The sequence below is a fragment of the Charadrius vociferus genome, unplaced genomic scaffold, assembly GCF_000708025.1.
Source record: "Charadrius vociferus isolate BGI_N301 unplaced genomic scaffold, ASM70802v2 scaffold178, whole genome shotgun sequence".
Lineage (NCBI taxonomy): Eukaryota > Metazoa > Chordata > Aves > Charadriiformes > Charadriidae > Charadrius > Charadrius vociferus.
The window spans coordinates 2,578,926-2,601,533 of record NW_009649717.1 but is presented as its reverse complement, the minus strand read 5'-3'; the positions used below and the strand labels follow the sequence as shown (position 1 = coordinate 2,601,533).

Below are 22,608 nucleotides of genomic sequence, written 5' to 3'. Positions count from 1 at the left end.
CATGTATTTTGTTCACTCCCATATTATAGTTTCTGATGTTTTCCAAATATTAACACGGTGTATACAAAGGTGTTTAATCTGTGGCTTATAGGTCAATAAAAATGTTAATGAAAAAATTAAATCAAAACTCTAGTTTGTTCTAACTGGCCAGTGCTGAATTTATGAAAGCATCTAAGAACTTCTGTTTTTTAAACATTGTAACCATGCCACCTAGGCCTTAGATTTTATCTGTCTAGCCATGGTACTTTGTAAAAAGGACCAATGATTTGGGGGTTAATAATAGGAAACAAGTAAAGAATGGTGGACAACTTGCCTTTTTGACCTTTCAGCTTCCCCAAGTTTTAAAAGAATATAATGATTTACACAGTATAATACACTCTTAAATTATCTGAACGTTTAAACTACTGGGAATAACTAACATTTGCTTATTTCAGACTCTGAAATACATTTTACTACTTAAAAGCTGCTTCATGTTACCATGTGATTTGGTTAAAGAGAAGATATTTAGGTAAATTCCCATTTTATTTTATTTTATTTTTTTCCTGGTAGCTCAAGAAATTTTACTGGGAAAGACTCAGAAATATTAATATGTATAAGCTACAGTTTTATTGCTGTATAAGTGGAAAAGTTTTATTCGCTGATCTGAATGGGCCCTACTTATTCAATACAGGAGAAGAAAACCAAATTTGTGCACAGCATTTACATGCATTATGTTTGCCTGATTTTCACCACTCTCAGATGACAGAAAACTGGCAAAAACCGCAAAGACTAGGTGGTGGAGGAGTGAATATATGATGGCAGTTAAGTTGCAGAGAAGTGAACATAGCTCATTAGTTTTAGAAAATAACAGGCCATCAGGATCTCTTGAGTTCAAGTCCCATTGGCATTCATGAGTTATTGAGGATGGGTTTGTCTCCATTTTTTTCTCCCTATCTTGAAGAAGATAGGGTCTCCCACAGTGGTATGTGCAGGCATTTTTAGCTCTAGGGCATTTTGAAGGCTTCAGATGTTCTTCAGTCTTCTGAAGAGTGTGTCTGCATTGCCCTGTAACTAGCCAAGAGGGTCATTGTGCTACTGCGCTGCAGTGCCAAATGTATCAATGAAGCAAAGCTGTGGGAGATGCAAATTAAGTAACACACTTGAAATGCTTAAATATGGGGTTCATTCTTATGGTATAAATAGTTGCTTATAAAAATTTTTTGCTTATTCTAGATAGAAATGATTCTCAGGGTCATCACCTGACTTATGGAGAGCAGAAGGAACTTGGAGACTAGAATGTGCAGCCTCCTTTGAAGCTGTGTACCCTCCAAGATGTGTGGTTGTGACACAATCCTTCACCTTTTCTAGGTGCTTTCTTGTCACAGCTTCTTTTGTAGTAGGTGTGTGGGAAGGCTTTTCCTAACCAGTGCCTCTGAGGAGAAGAAAGTATTTTCATTATTCAGTAGGCAGAATAGTTGGGAGGAGGGATCTTGTGCCACTGATGGACTCTTTGGCAGCATGCAGCATGTATGGTTAATGGGGAGCTCCTCCAGCTCATTATTCACTCAGTTTGAGTGAGTGGAATGTCATGAATAAAGCTGCAGGATGCTAAAATTTTACTAATTCAAACTGAAAGAAAAGTGTGGAATGGGGGATAGGAATAGAGTGAACAAGGTAAACTGAGAATTTATGAAGCGGGAAAGAACAGGATCAGCTGGGTAGAGGACGCACAGAAACCTTAAAAGAAGAGTGCAATAGAGATTTGCTACTGGTTGAGAAGTTCCAGAGGTCTCAAAAAGAAGAAATGGGGAAGCATTTCAGTGGAAAGAACTGATGCATAAAGAGGCAAACGGCTATGAGATAGTCTTTCTAAGCAAAGATGACCTGGAAAGAGAATAGATTCTCATCTTTATAACTTGGTATAAAAATCATTGGAGGATGGGGCCTGTGTCTGCAGCCTCGAGAATTGTTAGTGGCCTCCTTTGCTGTTGCTGCAGAGCTTGAGACAAACCTCCTCCATATGTGCTGCTACCTGTGTTCGGGTTGTGGCTGTGGGGACTGAATTCAGTCTCTGGGCCATGAGTTGAAACTATGGATGTGGAGTCTCTGCTACAGGACCGCCAACAACACATGGAGACATTGGAAAAGGATGGCCAAAGACAGAAGTGCACTTATAGCTGGGTATTATGACAATGGAGAGTCATAAACACTAAACGTAGTTACAACATGCTTTTGTTCATAGCTAAATATCAAATGTGCACAAGGCAGAATTTGACAGTCTGCTGAACTGTAGGAACGATGACAGGGATTGAGATAGAGAGGAAATATATACCTTGAAAGGATAATGTGCTCGTGTCTTGCAATTTAAACAAATTAAAAGCAATAGTTGCATTAGTGAAAATGAGCGAATACATGTCTGGTATGCAGTTTCAATTTATTATTGTGTGGTGATGTAACAGTAAGCTATACCTCGATCTGAAAATAAAATGCTGCCAACATACATAAAATTATCGCTCAGATAAGCAAAGACTTTTATGAATTATGTTGACTAGTACTTACTTTCTTATTCCAGAAATCATTTGCATGCATATTTTTTTTTCTCTCAAGCTGTGGAGAAAAAAGGCAAATGTATTGCCACTTAAATGAAAATGCAGGATGCAGGAACATGAAAATGTCTTGGTACAGTGGTTTTAATTCCCCCACCCCTCAACCCCCCTCCTTGTGTGTAAGTGAATGCTTCTTTGGTGGAAACTTAGACTCCTTCTAGAAACTTCTCATATGTAATGTCCTGCATAATATATGTTAATTTGCTTTTCTTAGCTTTCTATTTCAGAGATTCTTCAGGTCAGTGGGTTACAGACTGTAAGTCAGTGTATGGTGCACACAGTACCTTTTGTATCTTTCACTTCACTGAATTGAAAATTAGGTTTGGTATCTTCAGATATTGGTGCCTCCTGTCTAAACAGACCTGTTTTTGTTTGGAGATTAGTTTCCACTTTTGAACAGTTAACGTTGCTAGAGGAGAAGTGGAAAAACAAGTCAATAAAGTCCTTGTTAAGACTTAAAAAGTTGTAACGCTTTCTGGAATTATGAAGAGTTTATTGATGGTGTCAGCAGCACAGGAGCTAGTTTGCACAGAGCAGACTCTATAAGGAAACAGCAGTACTATATAATTGTCTGACCTGTCTGGCAGACATTCCCTTCCTCTCTCCACTCTACAAAATTGCCCACCTGATAATGAAAAAAAGGACAAAATCTTAACGTATAGTTAAAATATTTTCCCTATGTTCTTTAGTGCAAATGTCAATCATCTTAACCTTTTTCATTGCTGTATGCTAATTTTTCTGCGTGGCAATTAGTAAATGTTGGATGTCAAATTAAGTTAAAATTGATGGCAGAGCCAAATGTTGCAGTTATTAGCTCACAAGTGTCTTTAACTAGTAGTGCGTAGAGATGCATTCCAAGCATTGCAAACAGCTATGGATTAACCATCAAATGATGGTGAAGATTAATGATTGGCCTTTTAGCTCACTAATTTAGAACAATTTCTAGTAATTAATTTTGTATTATCAGCTTTACAGTTGCAAATGCCTTAAGGAAAATAAAAAATGACTTGACTTAAGTACATTTAAGGTTCTTCAGGCTAACAGTTGTCTTGTAAATTGTTGCATGCTTGCAGATCCTAATGTTTAATCTTTAGTACCCTTATATACTATTTCTGTCTACTTGTATTTAGTAATCATAATTTCTACTTCATTTTGCATTTTTGTTGATACTGCTTTTGTCAACCTTAGGTGTTTTCTTTGTAGGGTCTATTGTTTCGCTTTGTGAACTTGTGCGCTTCATAAATGCCATGTCATGCTACAGAAGTGTTGGGGAAGAATTGTCCATTGCCTCCATCATAGTACCACTATTTCTTGGTTTCCTGTCAAACCAAATTACAAACTAATATAGTGAGCAGAACTGTTTATACGGGCTTGTTGAAAAGTTGGATTTTACAAAGCAGTATTTCTTAAATTAGTTTTCTTTTTTATATAAATAAGAAAACCCCAAACTCGAAATGCTTGTTTGAAAAATACTGGTTTAGGTAGTCTGCGTTATTTTGTGCATTTCTATTTTAATTGGAATGTTAAGCGACATGAATTCTTTCTGATGTTTATGGTGGAAGTAGAAATTGCTATCCTTTTTAAGTGGATTTTGGGTTTTTTTGTGAGTGATGTTCTCCTGGAGTTCTGTACTGTCTAATTTTCTTTATCAGCGTGTCCCTTCTTGCAGTTTCTTGCATTGTTCTTAAATAATCAATGTAGAGTCTCATCAGACTGTGTTTGGGTTTATTTGCCCATAAGTTTACATTGCCTATCTGTACATAGAAGTTGTCTGTATTGACTCTCTTGCCACTCTTTTTTTTTTTTTTTTTTTGTAGTAGTAGTCGTAGTAGTGATTAACAGTCCTGAAGAGCACAGTCTGGTTTCCAGAGTTTTGCTCTGTAATGGCTTCCAAACCGTTGTCTATTCCCTGTTTCAGATGAGACTGTCTGTGAAATTTTATTGCATCCCTGTACCATACATTGTATTTTCAACTGTTGACTGTAGCTGGGCAAAGACCAACTTGTTGCAAAAGCCTATAGTCAGTAGAACTCATACTTTCAACAGTCTTAGTTGGAAAAACAAACCTGCTTCATTTCTAATTCATGATTTACATGTTAACATTCAAAATTAATACAAATACCTATGGTGCCTTTCTGACTTCAAGGTAGCACATGTAGGTTATTAGGAAAAGTGAAGCGTGCACTTAAGAGACAAAAGAGAGAAAGTAGCATGGGAAGATTTTGAATAGTGAATGAATAAGATCAGTACTTATTAGCAATACGTACTTGGGGGCTTTGCTGAAACATTGGCTAGTTTATAGGTAAAATTTGGATTTGACATTGTTTGGATTAAAAAAAAATAGGGAGTCTTACATCTAGATGAACTTTTCTTCCAGCACTGAAATTTTAAGTGTCTTTTAAAATTAAACAAGAAGTTGCGGTGTGAAGGAAAGAGCTTGGAGGCAGGGGGATTCCATTGTTGGCAAGGAAATAAGAACTTAAGATGTTAAGAATAACTGAAATCTTGGCTATGGCATGTTTATTAACAAGGCAGTGGCATTGTAATGAGGGGCCAGAAAATTTGGAGCTTTCAGTAATGTAATATGAAGTATGATGTACACATAACGATCATGTTAGGATCATGGATATGTGGTGGGATGGTTCCCGTGCTAGAGTGATATAATGAAGGGATACCAGCCCTTTAGGAAGTACAGAGTGGGAAGAGGAGTTGCCCTTTATGTGAGAGAGCAGTTGGAGTGGATGGAGCTGTACCTGGGGATGAGTAAGGACCCATCGGAGGGTTTATGGATTAGGATTAAAGAGAGGACAGGTAAAGGTGACATTATAGTGGGTGACTGCTACAGAACCTGACCATGAAGAACAAGCAGATGAGGTCCTCTACAGACAGACAGGAGCAGCCTCGTCTTTGCAGACCCTGGCCCTCACGGGGCTGGAGGGACAACACAGGACAGAAGCAATCCGGGAGGTTTCTTGAGTTGATTGACAACTTCTTCGTCCTCCCAGTGACAGAAGAGCTAAAGAGGAGAGGTGTTTTGCTGGACGCTCTGTCACCACACGGTCAGACAGGCTACCCTGGGTAGCGACACGAGATCCCTTTGGAGTAACTTAAGGTGAAACAACACCAAATGAGGAATTAGAGTGTTTATTGAGCGTACACACTGCTATAGTTAGGCGTATGTGTGGGGAAAACCCTAGCTATTGTTGCCAGCTGTGCCAGTTGATTCACCGACAGGGAAAGTGGGGGGAAGGGAAAATCGCCCGCCCTAATCTTACCACAGTATTCCCACTTTGTGGCGTCTGACTTCACAAGCTAACTGGTCAAATTTTACAACATATAACTATGTATATCAGAAGAGAAAGATTTATAGAGGAAAAGGGGAAGAAGAGAAAGAGAGAGAGAGAGAAATCACCACCCTTGGATCCAGCAATGTCTCGCAGGTCCGGTCTCAGCTTTCGTTTGTGGTGGGGACCCACAGACTTGGGTCCCTCCCCCCTGTTATAGAGTTCGATACTTGACTTCTCCCCTTGTGGGGGTGACATTGTTGGGCGTGTGCAGCTCTTCTTCTGGAAACTTCTGAAACTGAGTCTGAGGTACCCCGGGGTTTCAGGTGTTTGTCTTGCCCCCTCCCTCGTCATGAACGAGGGATGACATTTTGTCTTCTCGAAACTTCTGGAAGTTAGTATAGGAGAAGGCACTGCCCCACATTCACAGAACTTTCTTCAACTATGTGGTCAACTGCTTCCAAAACAATTTAAGACATGCCACCTGAGTCACAAGATTAGTCCATGACCCCCTCATACTCACCATCACCACAGGGCTTGTTGGGAATGTGAAGGCCTTGGCTGCAGTGACCGTGAGGTGGTGGAGTTCAGGATCCTGAGGGGAGGGAGGAGAGTATAAGCAAGCTTGTAACCCTGGACTTACAGAGAGTAGTTTTTCCCTGGTTTTCAAGCGAGGTAGATGTAATGCTGTTAACAAGATGATAAATTTGGTTGGTAAGAGAAAATCTGAAGCTGCTTTTGTAAAGGGGATTGTCTTGGTAGTACAGTAGAAAAAAGGCAGTGTTACAGAAAAAGAGTACATCACAGGTTATACAAACTGAGATAAAACTAACTGACCATTTCTCCAAAAGTGGTTGCTAGCACTGTAGAATGTGGTTGTGAACTGGAAAATGAGAAGCCATAAAGTAGGTTGCTTTTACTCCTGAATATGAGTTTAATGAGACTTACACCGGAATGATGCATGAAAATATGGATCTTCACACTATTAAAGACTTTTTGAAGTGCTGGAAAGGTTGCAAAAGGAGTGGTCGCAGGAAGGATTCTAGTCCTTCAGAATGAAATCTCATTCTTTTTAGATGGTCCTGTTACTTCTCCAACTTTCGAGCTTTTAAAAGCATTGTTGTAGTATGTTAAAGAAAAAAGAAACTTGAAAACATGGTATTTCTTCCGCATTGAGGAACTGAGAAATGCAGACATAATTAGTGACTTGAAATTGAAGCTAGACTTTCAAAATGAAGAATACTTTTTTTTTTTTTTTGGTCTAAGATGGTAAAGCAGATTTGGAACAAATGATTCAGGGGAGACTTCATCTCTTGATTTCTAAAACCAAGGCTGCTCAACTTTCTGTATGCTGTCATCTAATTCATGTTACTAGGCTGAATGTGTAGGAAAGTGGGTTAAGATCAAGGTGTGGGCTAGGTGATCTGGTGTTACTTTCTGGCCTTAACCTTAGTGGTTCCTTGAAGTGCTAGGGGAAAACAGCGGTAATGGAACTGATTATATGCTTTTAGAAGGCATTTAAAGTTACATTCCTTGGTGCTTGCAATTTACTTTAACCAAGTTGGTAATCTATCAAATCACTTACATAGATAGGGCTGACAGAACTTAATTTTATATTGCTGTTAAAGCTTGTTGGGTTTTGTGAGGACCAGTGTAAGCATCAAGTGATGCTTGATGAAACTTTTGCAACACTGTGGATGCGCTCTTTTTGCAGGGTGGATTTAGTACCTGCCAGGCCTGCAAAGCATCTCTGTGATTCCTTCCATTAAGATTGAATTGTTGCTGCTCTTGAACATATTCTGTGAGTTGCCTACTGCTCTCCATTGCACTCAAGTTTAAGCACTGAAGAAAATAATGTTTTGTAACAGGTCCCTCCAGCCGCTGTCTTGCGATCATCTTAGTGTCATTGTGCCTATCCCCATTTGTACTGAGGAGAGATGGCAGCAGCAGTAATAGAATTTGACATACATGTCTCCCTCATTTGCCCCTTTCCGCAAAAATAAAAAAGCAGGAGGGGGGAAAAAAAAAAGTACCATTCTCATCTTTATCTGGCTTTGCCTTGGTTTAAGGTAACTAGCAAAATAAGATTTTGACTGAGATTTGTTCAACAGTTTTGGAAGCAGTGCATAACCGGACTAGAATCCAGGTCTCATACCTGGATGTAGCTTAATTGTGTTAAAAAAGTAAGTATGCAGTGTAGCTAAAGCTTGCAAATACTTCTGAGGAGTAATTTCTCCCATATATTTTTCAAAATGAACGTTGCAATAACAAGTCTGATATTGAAGATAGAAATGAGTAAAGGTAGCTATGTTATCACAGGTTTGTTACAGCTATACTTGTATTGCGTAGGTAACGCGTATACATATTGTGGGTCAGTGTGCTTTCTGGGAAGTACATAAGTTTTGCTGAAATAAACCAGCAGTGTTTTTATTTGTTGAATGTCTCTTTAGTATTTGTTGGCATAAAACTTGGAAATGGGTGAAGCAGCAGGGAGAGAGAGAAGAGGGAAAACTAGCTGGAGATAAGCTCAAGTTTTCAAGGTTTCTTCAGAAAAGTAATGATTTGACCAAAAGTGGCAGCTTTGTCTATTCATGTTTTGGAAAACAAAAGTGCAAGGGAGAGCTTATTAGCATGATCTGTTTTGGGTTGCTTTTGACATCCTAACTATGGTACAGTTCAGGAAGGAGGTATTTCTGAAATAATAATGCCCCCCTGCATGCTCTGTTTAGGAATACCCTGTAATCAAATATTTTATAGATCCATTGTGACAGATGGATGAGCTTTTAGTCATTTGTAATCATTCGCACATTTTTGTTTGTACATAACTGATTTAAAACTAGTACAGGAAGACTTTTTTTTTTATAAACAAGAGGAGGAAGATATCCCAGTTCTGTTGCTAGAGACTTAAGTTTCAATTAAATCACCTTGAACAAATAACATGCTTCAGGTCATGTGTTAGAATAGTACACTTCTCCTACAGTACTTTAGTTTATATTTGATTGATGGAGAAAATAGTATGTTAAAAAGGTAATGTTGCCAACACAACCTGCCAAGAATATAGCTTTTTACCTTTGTTCTTTCTTGGTTCCTCTCTGACTTGTAAACTATAATTTCTAGTATCTTTTTAACCTGTCAAGCTAGTTTTTGACTTACATGTGTTGTCTTAAGCGAAAATATTCCTACTAATTGTCCCTTTGAATACCATGTACATGGAATTTTTAGATGAGATCCAAATGAATGAGTTTAGTATGTAAGACAATTAGAAAATGTGCATTCATGTATTTAGTAAAATGTACTGCTCTGCTTTGTCTATGGGAAATGCTTATGATAAAGAAAATGGTTTAAAAAAATAAAACCCTCAGCTGCAGCTTATAAGTTGGGAAAATTTTGAGAACTAAGCTTACAGATAGCTAAACACTTCTGTTGTAGAAAATAAATCTAAATCCTAAATAAAAAGGTATGGATAAACTAAATTGAATGACAGTGTAATAAAAACTTCAGTTAGTCTAGTGAGATTTTCTTTCAACACACAGCTATTTATTTGGGCAAATTAGTTTTATCAGTATTTATATAAAGAAATTTTTTATCTGGAATTTTTTTTATATACCTAAAAGCAATAATAATATTTTTCAGCGCATCCATAGGAAGGTTGTCTCACTTTAATCAGGTTGTGTAGCTGTTCTCATGTGCCTTTTAGACTAGGTGAATAGCATTCACCAGAGGAAAAGTCCTCTGGACAATTTTAAGTATCATTTGGAGGTCCCCACGATTTTGGCTTTGTTACATGCTTCTCTCTGCTCTGGCTTTGTGGCGTTGTGGTTTTTCAATGTGAACTTCTCAAAAGGTTATTCGTCTTTGAGTTGAGCATACTCAAGCTGCTAAAGTTATGTGAAAGCTCAGCTATAGTAAGTGCCCCCACTACTTGTCACAGTGTCCCCTCCTTACAAAAGATTGTCAGCCTGTCTCAAATTTAGTAATTGTGTGGATGTGATGCTGTTGCATTTTCATCTGCATCCTATACAATTACCTGAATGCAAGTAGCACAGATAGCTCTGGTTACAGGTGACTGTAATTAGCCTTGGAAATAACGCAGGTGTTAACTATAGATATTAAACTTTAAATGTTTTCACTTATTTTACTATAAGTAGTCTTTAAAACTCTGAGTACTTCTAGTAAACATTTAATTTCCTGTCCTTAGGATCAGTCTAGGATTTTTTTTGACTCTGGTGTCACTTTTTTTTTTCATTTGGCCACGAATAACAGGTACACTTAAGAAAAAACATGCTGTCAGTTGAAGTGATCTCCAAAGTGAAATTACTTTTTATCATGAGGACAGTATTAATTTTGTAGTATAACTTTGTGATTTGAGCAGTGATTCGTGGGTGCGTTTTTTTTTTTTCAGAGAAAAAATTCATTCATATATAATTTTTAATGTACTTTCAATTCTGTTCTTTTAGGTAACTTTTGAAATGCACAAAGAGAGTCTTTCTCAAATGTACAGGGAGTACCAAGGGAAAGGAGGTGAAGGGAGTGGAATACGTTCTTCAACTCCAATTAGAACAATCTCTGGAGTTAGCAAAGAAGCTGAAACCAAGGGAAAGCAACAATACTTGGAGTTAAAAGAAGATGCTGCTTCTCCTTCCCACATTATTGATGATGGTCTGGAGAGCAGCACTGAAAAAAAAGAGACAAATACCTCATCAGATGGTGACCAACAAACTCATTCAGTATCTAATCATAGGGAGGAGTTAGAGAGGGAAGACAGGGAGATTACTACGCAGGATTTAAAAGCAGTGTCTCATGTGGAATTTTCTCCAGAACCAGAAGCAATAAAGCCCAGTGTTTCAGAAATTACTACTGGGATAGCTGAAGCAATTGAAGATTCTCTGAGCAAAGCTGACGAGCTTGTGGAAGAAACAGTAGCAGTCACTGCTGCTTCTTTAGCAATGCAGTCTACTGTGGAAGGAGAAACTCCTGAAAGCCCAGAAAGACTGGAAAAATCAACAGTAGAGGTGGAAGATGAAGATGACTTCGTTGATTTGAAAGAGGAAAGTAGTATGCCTTTACCTTCAGAAGAGTTTGCAGAAACAAACGAGGAACGTAGCTCTAATGAAAGTGAAGTGACAAAGCAGGAAGAAGCAATAGAGAAGCAACCTGAATCTGTGCATTTAAAATCTGAAGGTACTGAAAGTTTGGATGGGAAAAAACAAGAACTGACTTTACCGGAAACAGAGAGTTCTGCAGTTCAAGAAGGAGCAACTCAACTGGACTCAGAAGGAAAAAAGAAGCTGGAGGAGGAAAAGATTCTTTCTAGTGAAACCAAAACAGCTAAAGATAATACAAATGCACATGTGTCAGAGCCTGCTGGAGCCTCTGATAAAAGAATCGCCAAACTTGATGTTTCTAGTGTGGCATCAGATACAGAAAAACTGGAACTGAAAGCTAACACGTGTCTAGAAGCACCTCTGCCCCCCAGATCCATACCTGAGGTAAATTCTACCTGTTCTTCATCTGTCTACCTTAAAAATAAAAGAAAGTTCTTGTTTTATGGGATTTTTGAAAATGTGTGCCCATAGGCATTTTGGGGATTTTAATGTGTGTGGATTTTGTGAGTTACCTGAAGAATACTTTCACCCCTTCATTAAAATAGCCATAATTCTTACTAATTTGTGTACTGAGAAGTGTCTAAGATTTTATTCTTTCTACATCCATCTATGGATGCTGATGGAGACTGAGTATTTGGCTAGATGGACACTTTGTTTGTGTTACTACTTCTTAATTTGGAAGGATTGAAAGAAACACCTCTGTATTCTTAGAGTATTTTATCTAGAATTTCTTCTGCTTCTTTACTCAACCTTGCTTTTACTCTTTTCAGTCTGGTCCCTTATAATCACAACTCATAATTATTGTGAATCAAACATTGCTTGTGCAGAAAAAAAACAGCCCTAAGTTTTTTTTCATATCCTGATGGAACTTGTGAAAATATTTTTTATGCTGCGTACTCTGCAGGACGTTATATATATATATGTATGTATGTATGTATGTCTGTTTGAAACTATAAAATTTGATAGGATTGTCACTCCATCATGTCAGCCTACCTTTTTTTGTGCAAGTGTAATTTAAAACTGGGCCTCTGTGCACACTGCTCTGCTCCACCCCTCTAGTTTTTAGTTTCTAACTCAGCTTTTCATGGTTAAATAGTCATGTATCTGAGTACTTCCCTTCTGCAGAGATACCTGCTAATGGATGCTCTTCATTCTGCACCATTCTTCCTTAAAGGAGGAAAACCACTGTCTACAGCAACATATACTCCCCCTGTGGTAAGGTTGGGTTGCTGCTTGTGTATGCCTAAACTGACAGGTGTGGTAGTGCAGATGTAGACTAGTTTGTAGGTTTGGTATATCCAGCACATAGCATTTCTGTAGTAGTTTTAGCTTTATTTGTAACCATGTACACAGTCTAATCTAAAATCTCAAGTCTATTCAATGCGTTTCAGTGTATGCTATGGAAACTAATAATGACAGTGTGGGTTGGGTTTTTTTCTGTCTGCAAACTGTGTTCAGACCACAAGGCAGCAAGGTTCTTCAGGACAAGAGCTAGCTGGTACATCGGATGGGCAGAGAAGAGACTCTAGGTCAACTGTGTTCCGTATTCCTGAGTTTAAGTGGTCACTGATGCATCAGCGCTTGCTCACAGACTTACTCTTTTCCATAGAAACAGATATACAAATGTGGAGAAGGTAAGTTTCTATGCTTTATATGGAATTATCTAGACTGGCATTTCAATTATAATTAACTTGAGATTTTTTTGAAACTGCATCAGAGTCACTCGTTGACTTCGGATTTTGCACATCTGGTATTTTACTCATTCAGTAGCCTTACTTTGTGACCTATACCCAAATAGTCTCAGATTATTTTTTATTAAGACTCTTTACAGACATAAATATATATTGGTTGAGGGTCTGCATGAACATTTTGAGTGAAATCCTGGCTACATTTAAGTCAACGGCCACCTTGCTGTTGATTTTTATTGGATCACGATTTTCACGTTGCTATGTATGTAAGGGCCTGCATCTTTTACTAAATATAGACTAAAAAAAATAATTCTATCCCAAGTAGTATTTATTACTTCTGCATTTACACACACTATGTTGCTGCTTTGATAAGGTTCTGTGAACACGGAGGTGTTCTATGCATTTAATAATTAACTTGTTACAGGGATCTGGAATGTAATCACCAAGATGAATTTAGTAAAAAAAGGAAACTTTGAAAACAGTGGTAATTCTGCATTTTAATGTTAAGGTTCAATAAATAAGAGTGGTGTCTGTTATTAGCTTGTAGTAGTGAATGTCAAATTTAAATTGAACTATATAGCTGTACTGACCCAATAAAAAGCAATGTAAGGATGAAGAAATAGAGTATTTAAGTGATTAAAACAATTTAAACTGACGTGAATTTTTGTCTGACTATAATTTTTAGGATGTGGTTAAATTAACCTCTCAGGACATCATCAGATAGAGCTAAAATATATTTTTAGTTTAGATTCTGTTTTGAACTATTTCCATGTTTAACAGGATTTAAGATTTTATGTTTTGTTGATTTTTAATTTCTCTGAGAAGCCCTTAATATTTGCTTTATTTTTCCAAAGATTTAAGTTCAAATCTAGTCCACGCTTCCAGGAAACTTTCTAATACAAGAAAGCCTGATACATTGACTTTTGCTATAGCAAGTAATCATAGACCAGCCTATAATGTATCTTTATATGCATGATGATTAACACACATCTTGATGTTTTTAGCAAGCTATGATTTGGAGAGGTTTAAGAACAGAAAGGAAAGGTTGCTTTAGATTTAGATTAAGGTACATCAATTGACCCTTACGGTCATGTGATATTTGCTGCCTCACTGCTAACTGTCTGGTTTTAGTTTTATGAAAGCATAAATATGCTGAAATACCACAAAAATAAAGCTGTATTCTTCATGGGTTTTTTTTAACAGCCATTCTACAAAAACTGTGATGGACTTTGTGAATAGCAGTGACAATGTCATATTTGTGCACAACACAATTCACCTCATCTCTCAAGTGATGGACAACATGATCATGGCATGTGGTGGTATATTGCCATTGCTTTCTGCTGCCACATCCGCTACTGTAAGAAATTTCATTTTTATTTGAAAATTTATCTCTTGTGGTAGGATGCCTTTCTTTATGCAGTGTATTAAGTATTATATCTGTCCTTTTGGGAAACAGGAATACATATGGGATATTTCCACAAACATCACTTTGCTCCCTTTGTTCCCTCCATGCTTTCCCTAAGATAAATTGGGTGCCTGCCCTCTTTGCGTGAAGACATAAAAAGAAGTTGCCTAGCTTCATTGTCCCACAGTGGTCTGGAATGGGATTAAATCCCACTACTAATGATAGTTCGTAGAATATGACTAATTACTACTTTTGAATGTGACTGAAAATGGACTTCCAGCATACATTTTTCTTAATTTAAGTTGTAGGAATATCACCTTTGTGAAGAAGTAAACGTTGCTTTCAATTTTTCTGTGTAGCATGAATTGGAGAATATTGAGGCAACTCAAGGACTTTCTGTAGAAGTATCTTTAACGTTTCTCCAGAGATTAATCAACCTTGTGGATGTGCTAATTTTTGCAAGCTCTCTTGGTTTCACTGAAATTGAGTCTGAGAAAAATATGTCATCTGGAGGAATTCTGCGACAATGTCTTCGTCTGGGTAAGCAAATAAAACCACTTAATGAGCATAGGAGCTTGCTGCTATTAAATAGTTAGCAATTGTTAGCTTTTGGTCTTTTCCTGTCCTTTTTATTTTTTTGTTAAATCAAGATTAAATGTAGTCAAAGAAGCATTGGGATCTTTTACTGTTTTATTATTACTGTACTCTGCAATGCATATATATGGGGTTCTTTTCCTCATTAAGAAGTTTAAATAAAATAAATGATTAAGTTTGGTAGCCTTACTGTTGTGGATGCATGTGTTAATTTTATCCATGAAGATACTTCTTTTGCCAAAGTTCCCCAAATAGTCACGGCTGAGAATATAGCAGCTCTAAGAAAAAGAAATCTTATACTATATACAAAAACATGAGCCTTTAAAATATGTAGAAAAGACATTTAAATCTTAAGGTTAGTAGATGAAGGTATGGTGAAAACTAGAGATGTAAATTTCTCAAGAGTAGGGTTCAAATTGGGCAGTAGTGGTATCCAGTATTATAGTATGTTTGAATCAAACAGTATTGAAAGAAAGTGGTCTTTACCTAAAAGAGTAATGACTGTTCTGGAAATGAGAACATACCAGATCATAACTGGGTTCAGTTTAATGTAGGAGGAGAATATTCATGCTAGTTGCATGCTGCAAGACTTTGTAATGAAAAGTTTAATTTGCATGAGTGCCAGAGCAGCTCAGAGCCTCAACAGTAACTAGCCTTCCTCTCCCTTTCTAGGCAATTAAAACTTTGTGCAGGTAGAACAAGATTTATGGGATGCAAACAGGTATAGAGGTGGGGTAGTTCTTTTTTCCTTTGAAAATAATATTAGATGAAACAGGTACAATTGTGAAGCTACAAAAATAAATCGTGTAACTTCAGAACATTTGGTCCAAGAGTAACAGAGCATTGTGAAGCAAACATTGTCATTTGTTTCACTAGTGTATCACTTGTCTTTCTTCCTTGCTAGTCTTCGAAATTTAGCTGTCTTCACCCTCCCCACCCCATGGTTGTATGCATGGTAGAATTTCAATGAGGGATGCTAACTTACTCACTTTGAAGTGTCCATTAGATATAGCATACATGTTCTAATAGTTTAGTGTTAATTATTAGTTATACTTTATTAAAGAATTGTGAGCATTGTTTTGCTTTTTAAAATTTATGGAAGCAAAATATCATTTTACTGATGTGCTTAAACTTTTTAGCTTAAATGATAAACAGAAATGCATTATACATTTCTGTAAGGGATGTAAACAATACTGTTTCCTGCAGTAATTCTTAACATTTCTTTTCCCTTCAAGTATGCGCGGTAGCAGTAAGAAATTGCTTGGAGTGTCAGCAGCATGCACAGATGAAGCCTATTGGAGACATTGGGAAGAACCAAAAAATAGTGCAGGGCTTAACAGGAAAGTCTGCAGCAAAGGTGAGTATCAGACCACATTCAGGAACACAGAAGTCAGTAATTATTACTCTGTACAGAGGGATAAGTTTTTAAATTTATACCTGCACCACTGATACTTTAAAAGAGCTGAAGAGCATAAACACTGGAAATCCTGAAGTAATTTTTCCAAGATATGAATTTAAAATTTACATATTTAACCTTCCACAGTGAAATAAATCTGTCACGAGAATTTGCCAGATTTTTTTTTCCTTTAAAGATCCAATGCATATCTGACATTTGTGCTCTAGTTATGACAATATGATGTACAGTGAGTGATTGTACACACTTAATGATTCTTGGCAGAATGCTTTTAAAAACAGAATCTGAAACAAGTGCATTTTTTTTTTAAAAAAAGTGCTTTTTTTTTTTTTTAAATAGAGTCCAGTGGACATTGTGACTGGTGGCATTTCTCCAATACGAGACCATGACAGACTTCTGCAGGATATGGATATTAATCGACTTCGAGCAGTAGTGTTCAGAGATATAGTAAGTTACAAATAATGTTGGTGGTTTTGTAGCTGGGTTTCTGCATATATCTGTGCGCTGAATACTTGTAATGTGTTACGCAGTTTGGCTAAATTGAATTTACAAAAACTGAATACTGCTCACAGTAAAAAATAACTCTTAATACTCTGCAGCTGTTGTAGTGTTTGGGATTGGAAACAGGGAGAGGTGAAAATCGCTGGCTGCTGATCAGGCTCTTTGGTGTGTTCCTAAGAATGGATTCTTTGAAATTCTGCCTATTGTATATTAAATATGTTGTGTTTTAGTACAACTATGTGCTTTCACATGCTGTACGTAGACAAACTATTTATGTATACTATGTATCATAAAGACATTTGTGTATACTTTTTGAAAAATGAGTATCTTTCTAGCTAATTAGAAATTAGAGGTCATCTCTAATTCCTTTGGTTCCCCTCAGAGGAACCAATTTGTGTGCACGTGCTGTAAATATGCATATGTTTTTTAGTCTTGAATTGACTAAAAATATCTTTGCCCTATGTCAGCAACTTTATAGCTGATATTGAGGAAATTGAGATTGATTGCTTAAAAAAACCCCCTCTGTAAGCAAACACAGCAGCTATAATGGCTATGAGTCATTGGTGGCCACAAGCTTGGACTCCAGAACTTATTTTACAATAATTGGACTATTTAGCAAGTATAATGACTTACACAGTGACTTTTGTTTTATCCAGAATAGCGAAGGATCTTTTGGTATTTATCTTTACAGCAATTATTGATTGAAACAAGCTTCTTTCAACCCCTACTTCAGTATCAGTGTGCAAAAGAGTAACAGGAAGTGAATCTTCCATACTGGTGGCAACTAAAATAACCTGATAATGCAATCTTCACAATTAAGCACATCTTGTGTGCTCATTTTTTTCTTAAAAAAACCAAAACAACCCAGTATGCACACACAACCTCTGCTTTTTTTGCATATCTAATCCACCAGGTTTTCTGTTTCACAAATAAATGTAAAATGATGCAATAATTCAGCTTTTTGGCTACTGTGGGGAAAAAGTAGACTTTAAAAGATCTATTTTGGAATAGTTTTTATCTGAGCCGCTTATACTTGCATCTAAATATTTTGTTTGATTTGCATGCCATTTCTTACATTATGTTCAGCACATAGAATTGTGATTCCCATGATTTGAACTTGTATAGGAGGAACTCGGGTGGATTCCACTTATTCACCAGTACCAGTACTTCCAGTAGTACAGGAACTTATTTCAAGGAGTTCTACAAACATAGCAGAAAAAATAAGGAAGCGGTAGTGGTTCACGGGATCACAACTTTATTAAGTACAGCTGGAAACTCTCATGCAAAAATTCATCTAGCAAGAAGATTCTTTGTAGTCTTTACCATTGTAGGAGACTTCCATCAATCTTGCACTGTGCTTGCCTGTTATTAGCTTACTGTTTCTGTCTTGTTCTATGAAAGTTCAGGATTTTGGTCAAGCTGAAGGGAATATAGGTTGTTTCTTCAGCATAATAGATAGGATCCAGCTATTTTATCTAGTTCTTAATATAGAACTTCTCATAAACTTCTTCCAGTACAGCTTATTAAAGAACTCTTCATGGAATGTGGGGCTTCAATAGGCACTACAATCATGATAAAATGAGCTTTGTAGTTTAAGTTACTTTCTTGAACTGCTCAGAGGGAAAAATTGAATGCTACCTGAGCACTTATGTAAATAAAGGTGGGGACACACACCCACCCCTCTCCAAATACCCTTTCTCTTACTAATTGGTCAGCGAGGATCCAAATAGTCAGTTCTCCTGTGATCCCAAAGTGTACATGGCTTTTCTTCCTTCAGCAGCCATAGGACACAGGCTTAGGCTAAATCATATTATCTAGTGAGATCTCGGACATGGTTCTTTCCTCTGTTTCACTAGTTGTGACTGAGTACTCTGGGGAGGTACCTGGCATACTTCATATCAAGATTTGTTTTTAAGACTTTCTTAAAAATCTCTTCATAAAGTTATAGCTGTAGTGCAAATGCATATTTACCAATCCTAGTTGAAATTGTACTAGTACAGTACTCCCATCTGGACAATCTGATGATGAAATAAAACATTCACACTGATTCTGGAATTACAATTTGTTCCACTTCCTTCATTAATATGTAATAGTTTATAAATGCTTTTACAGCATTGTTGAATAAGCTTGCCTGGGTGTACTTCACAGCAAATGCTGTTAATGTCTTGTCACATTTGAGGAAATGTAATAGAGGAAACACCTGTAAATAAAAGGGACCTAGTCCTTGCACTAATTCGAAGCATGTAGTCAAAACACACAACCTTAGTCAAAGTTGTCATATTTGTAAATGAAAAATGAAAGGATTAGTGCCACTTGAATACAATTGCTGTATTCCCTAGCTTTATAGGTGAGACAAGCTGTGACTAGAGAATATTGTTCTTCCATTGTTGACATATCAGCTTACTCTTGGTCTGTTTATGGTAGCGCTGGGCATACTTTACAGAAAAATAAACGTGCTGCTGAAATTGTAATGGAAAAATACGTGTGTGTGTTCTTTCTTTACAGGAGGATAGTAAACAGGCTCAGTTTTTGGCTTTGGCTGTTGTGTATTTTATTTCTGTGCTCATGGTTTCGAAATACAGAGATATACTGGAACCCCAGAATGAAAGACGACCACCAAACCATAGCCAGTCATTCAAGGAATCAGAGAATGAAAATAATGAAACTTCTGCTACAGGTGAACTGTTAATTATTTGGCCAAATGTAATAATGTGGCTTATGCATCTTAAAATTCTGTAGAAGTCAATGTGAGATTGTGTAGAAATAAGTGCATTGTAAGCACTTAAACATCATTATGCGATTTGCCTTAGTATTTATGAGTATCTTTTTGTGATCTGTGAAGAAGCTAATCTATAGGTAGATTTTGTTGTGTAAAGGTGGTTAATCTCACTGAAATAGCCAAGTATTCATGAATGCTTGTTGTAGAAACATTACTATTTTGCTTAAGTTTAAGCATGCAGAAGCATAGACTGGTAGCTTTTTGGTTCCACTATAAAACTTCTTTCTCTTATTCTTCTCTAGGGCAATCAATTAATTTTCATTCTTTGACTTTTAAGTCAATATCTTCTATTTCCTTGTCTCGATTTTTGGATTTTATAACTTTTCAGGCTTCTCAGAAATTAAGACGAAATTTTTCTGTTCTATGTTTCCTATTAAATACTTATAGACAATATTAAATCTCTTAGTAGGCAAGAGGAAATACTTATAGCTGTGTTATTTCACTTATCACCTATTGGTGTTACTTCTTTAGGAGCAATGTGGTGAATGTAATTCTGTTAATGAACTTAAAATGTGTTTTCTGTTTTTGATATGAACAGATGTGGGAAACCCATCTGCTGCTCTTGGTGCTTCAGCCTCCACTGAGGATTCAGAAAGTACAGCATCTGTACGAAGAAGGGATTCTGGTCTTGGGGAGGAACCAGCTTCAGGGCATACAAACAGTTCTGGTAGTGTTGCTGAAACAGGACCTCTGGATGTCAGTGCAGGTCCAGATGCAATCAGTGAAGTACTATGCACACTCTCATTAGAAGTAAATAAGTCTCAGGAGGGCAGAACTGAGACAGGAACTGAGGATACTAAGCCTGCAACTTCTGTGCCAGCTGCAAAAAATGTCAATGTAAAGGACATCCTGAGAAGCTTGGTAAGCACACCAGCTGATGGGACTGCAGTGGATGCTGCTCTTCTGCCACCAACCTTCCTTGGAGTCCTTGGTGATGGAGCTGCTGAGCAGCCTGTACAGTTCCATTCCTTTGACAGGTAATGTAACTTCTGAAATATTTGGGCTATTTCATTTTGCTTAAGATATCTGTTAGAAACAGAAAAATTCACATTTCAGTTCACCAGACCTCATGTACAGTGTCATCTAGTACTTAATATTATCAAGACGCTTTGGTTTACAAGTAGAACCTTTGATGACAAAGTCCACCGACATCACATAGGTTCATCATGAAGGTATGCTCTGCAATTCATGGGAGGCTATGTTAGGCTAACAAAGGCTGTGGAAATGAAAAATAACTGGTGATTGGGTTATACTCGAAGGTCTTGAAGCTAGCACCTCTTCGTAAGAGTTAACTCTTCTGTTTCTGTACATGTTACAGCTCAGAAGCAATATGGTAAATGGGGCAATAAAATGGTTAGAAATGACTACAAGAGTCAAATAAAAGATCAAGGGTTTAGGCTGTTCTTGTGTCTTTCCTGTTCTCCTGTTCCTGACTGCAGCACTTACAGATGAGTGCTGCTGTACTGTGCATATTTAGTCAGTTTTAAAGGACTCGGGAATCACATAAGCACAGAATGGTAGGGGTTGGAAGGAACCTTTGGAGATCATCTAGTCCAACCCCCCTGCCAAAGCAGGTTCACCAAGTGCAGGTTGGAAAGGAACACATCCAGTCAGGTTTTGAGCATCTCCGGAGAAGGAGACTCCACAACTTCTCTGGGCAGCCTGTTCCAGTCCTCTGTCACACTCAAAGCAAAGTTTTTCCGCATGTTGAGATGGAATTTCCTGTGTTCCATTTTGTGCCTGTTGCCCCTTGTCCTGTCACTGGGCACCACTGAAAAGAGTCTGGCCCCATCCTCTTGATGCTCGCCCTTTAGGTATTTATAAGCATTGATGAGATCCCCTCTCGGTCTTCTCTTCTCCAGGCTAAACAGACCCAGGTCTCACAGCCTTTCCTCATGAGAGGTGCTCCATTCCCTTGGTCATCTTTGTAGCCCTCCGCTGAACTCTCTCCGGTAGTTCCCTGTCTTTCTTGAACTGGGGAAATAAAACAGACATTAAATAACTTAATGTAGCGATGTGTAGATTAGCTTGTGTGTTGATCATGAAGCTGTATCTAGTTTCTATTACTGTCGGCCTGCAAAAGAATACTGGTTTAGTAGTTACAAATGGTTCAAAAAAACAATGGAGTAATCATCTAGGTGTCCTTCCACCTACAGAATACTCCCATATTCATTTATGGAAATGCATCTGTGTTCTGCCTACTTGAAATCTTTCAGGCTTCGTTCACCAAATATATCCCTAAGCTGTTAGATTTGCTTTGTTGTTATAATAGCTTTTAAAATTTTGTTTTATTTTAATAAATATCTGCCTTTCTTAATACTGGAATGCCACGATGGATTTAAAATAGGGCATTCTTGCTTTGTTTCTATTTGTTTTCCTTTTAGATTGAAGACCCTCTTTCCTGATAATAATTTTGGTGTCCCCTACATCTCAGTCTCATTAGCTCCTTATCTTTTCTCAAGGGTAGTAGACCACATTGGCTTTTATTACTCTTACTGACTTACCTCTCCAGGATTCCCCAAAACAACAAAGAAAGCAGAGAACAAAAGAAAGAATCCCATAATGCTTTCTTCCCTGCCTCTAGAAAAGCCTTAATCATATCCAGAAATCCTACAGTTGGTCTGGTGCAAGGGGATCCTTTGTTACCATACCAGTATCTGATGCTCTCTTATTCCTGAACTTTCTCTGGCTCTGATGTCTTTGCAGTCTATGGCTGCTGTGCTCAAACTAGCCAACTTGGATGACCCAAGGATGGAGGGCGTCTCTGCCAGGGGTATGGATACAGCTGTCAGAATGTGTCTTCTCAGCTCAGATTGCCATATCACTAGTGGGGGAAGAGATGGTGGTGGTTGTCTGGCTAGATTAGACACAGATGATGTATGCATTTGGCCCCCTTGCTCTTGTCTCAGAGTAAACACTGTGTTCTGCTTGTGATGCTAAACAGGAAGACTTGTTTTGGGAGCAGTAGGAGGATGGAGGCAGAGAGGGAAATCTGGTAGAATAGGAACACTGAATTAGAACTTGTCATGCCTCTCTCCCTGTTGCTGCCGAACTACTTTCAGCACCTCCCTGTTGAGGCCTATCATTGCTCTTTACGGCAATTGGGCAGTTGATGTGAAATAACACGATGTTTTAGTCAGTGACTAATGTTTTTCCTCGGGAAATTCTTGTTGTTCGTTGCTGAGCGGTAGAGATTTGAACAACAAAATAACATTTGTCTGGAGATCTGGTACAGAAGTGCATGCTGCATTTA

The 22,608-nt window shown here is 37.6% G+C and overlaps 1 protein-coding gene across 1 annotated transcript in view; it reads left to right on the top strand.

Annotated features, from left to right (window-relative positions):
- The window catches only part of LRBA (LPS-responsive vesicle trafficking, beach and anchor containing), a 419,275-nt gene that overhangs the window by 74,285 nt on the left and 322,382 nt on the right, over positions 1-22,608 (top strand). Inside the window, exons 22-29 of the mRNA XM_009890761.1 lie at positions 10,327-11,358; positions 12,433-12,608; positions 13,866-14,019; positions 14,427-14,607; positions 15,897-16,018; positions 16,415-16,522; positions 19,082-19,253; positions 19,894-20,332. Of these exons, the coding sequence (XP_009889063.1) occupies positions 10,327-11,358; positions 12,433-12,608; positions 13,866-14,019; positions 14,427-14,607; positions 15,897-16,018; positions 16,415-16,522; positions 19,082-19,253; positions 19,894-20,332 (2,384 nt within the window). The remainder of the gene's footprint in view (positions 1-10,326; positions 11,359-12,432; positions 12,609-13,865; positions 14,020-14,426; positions 14,608-15,896; positions 16,019-16,414; positions 16,523-19,081; positions 19,254-19,893; positions 20,333-22,608) is intronic.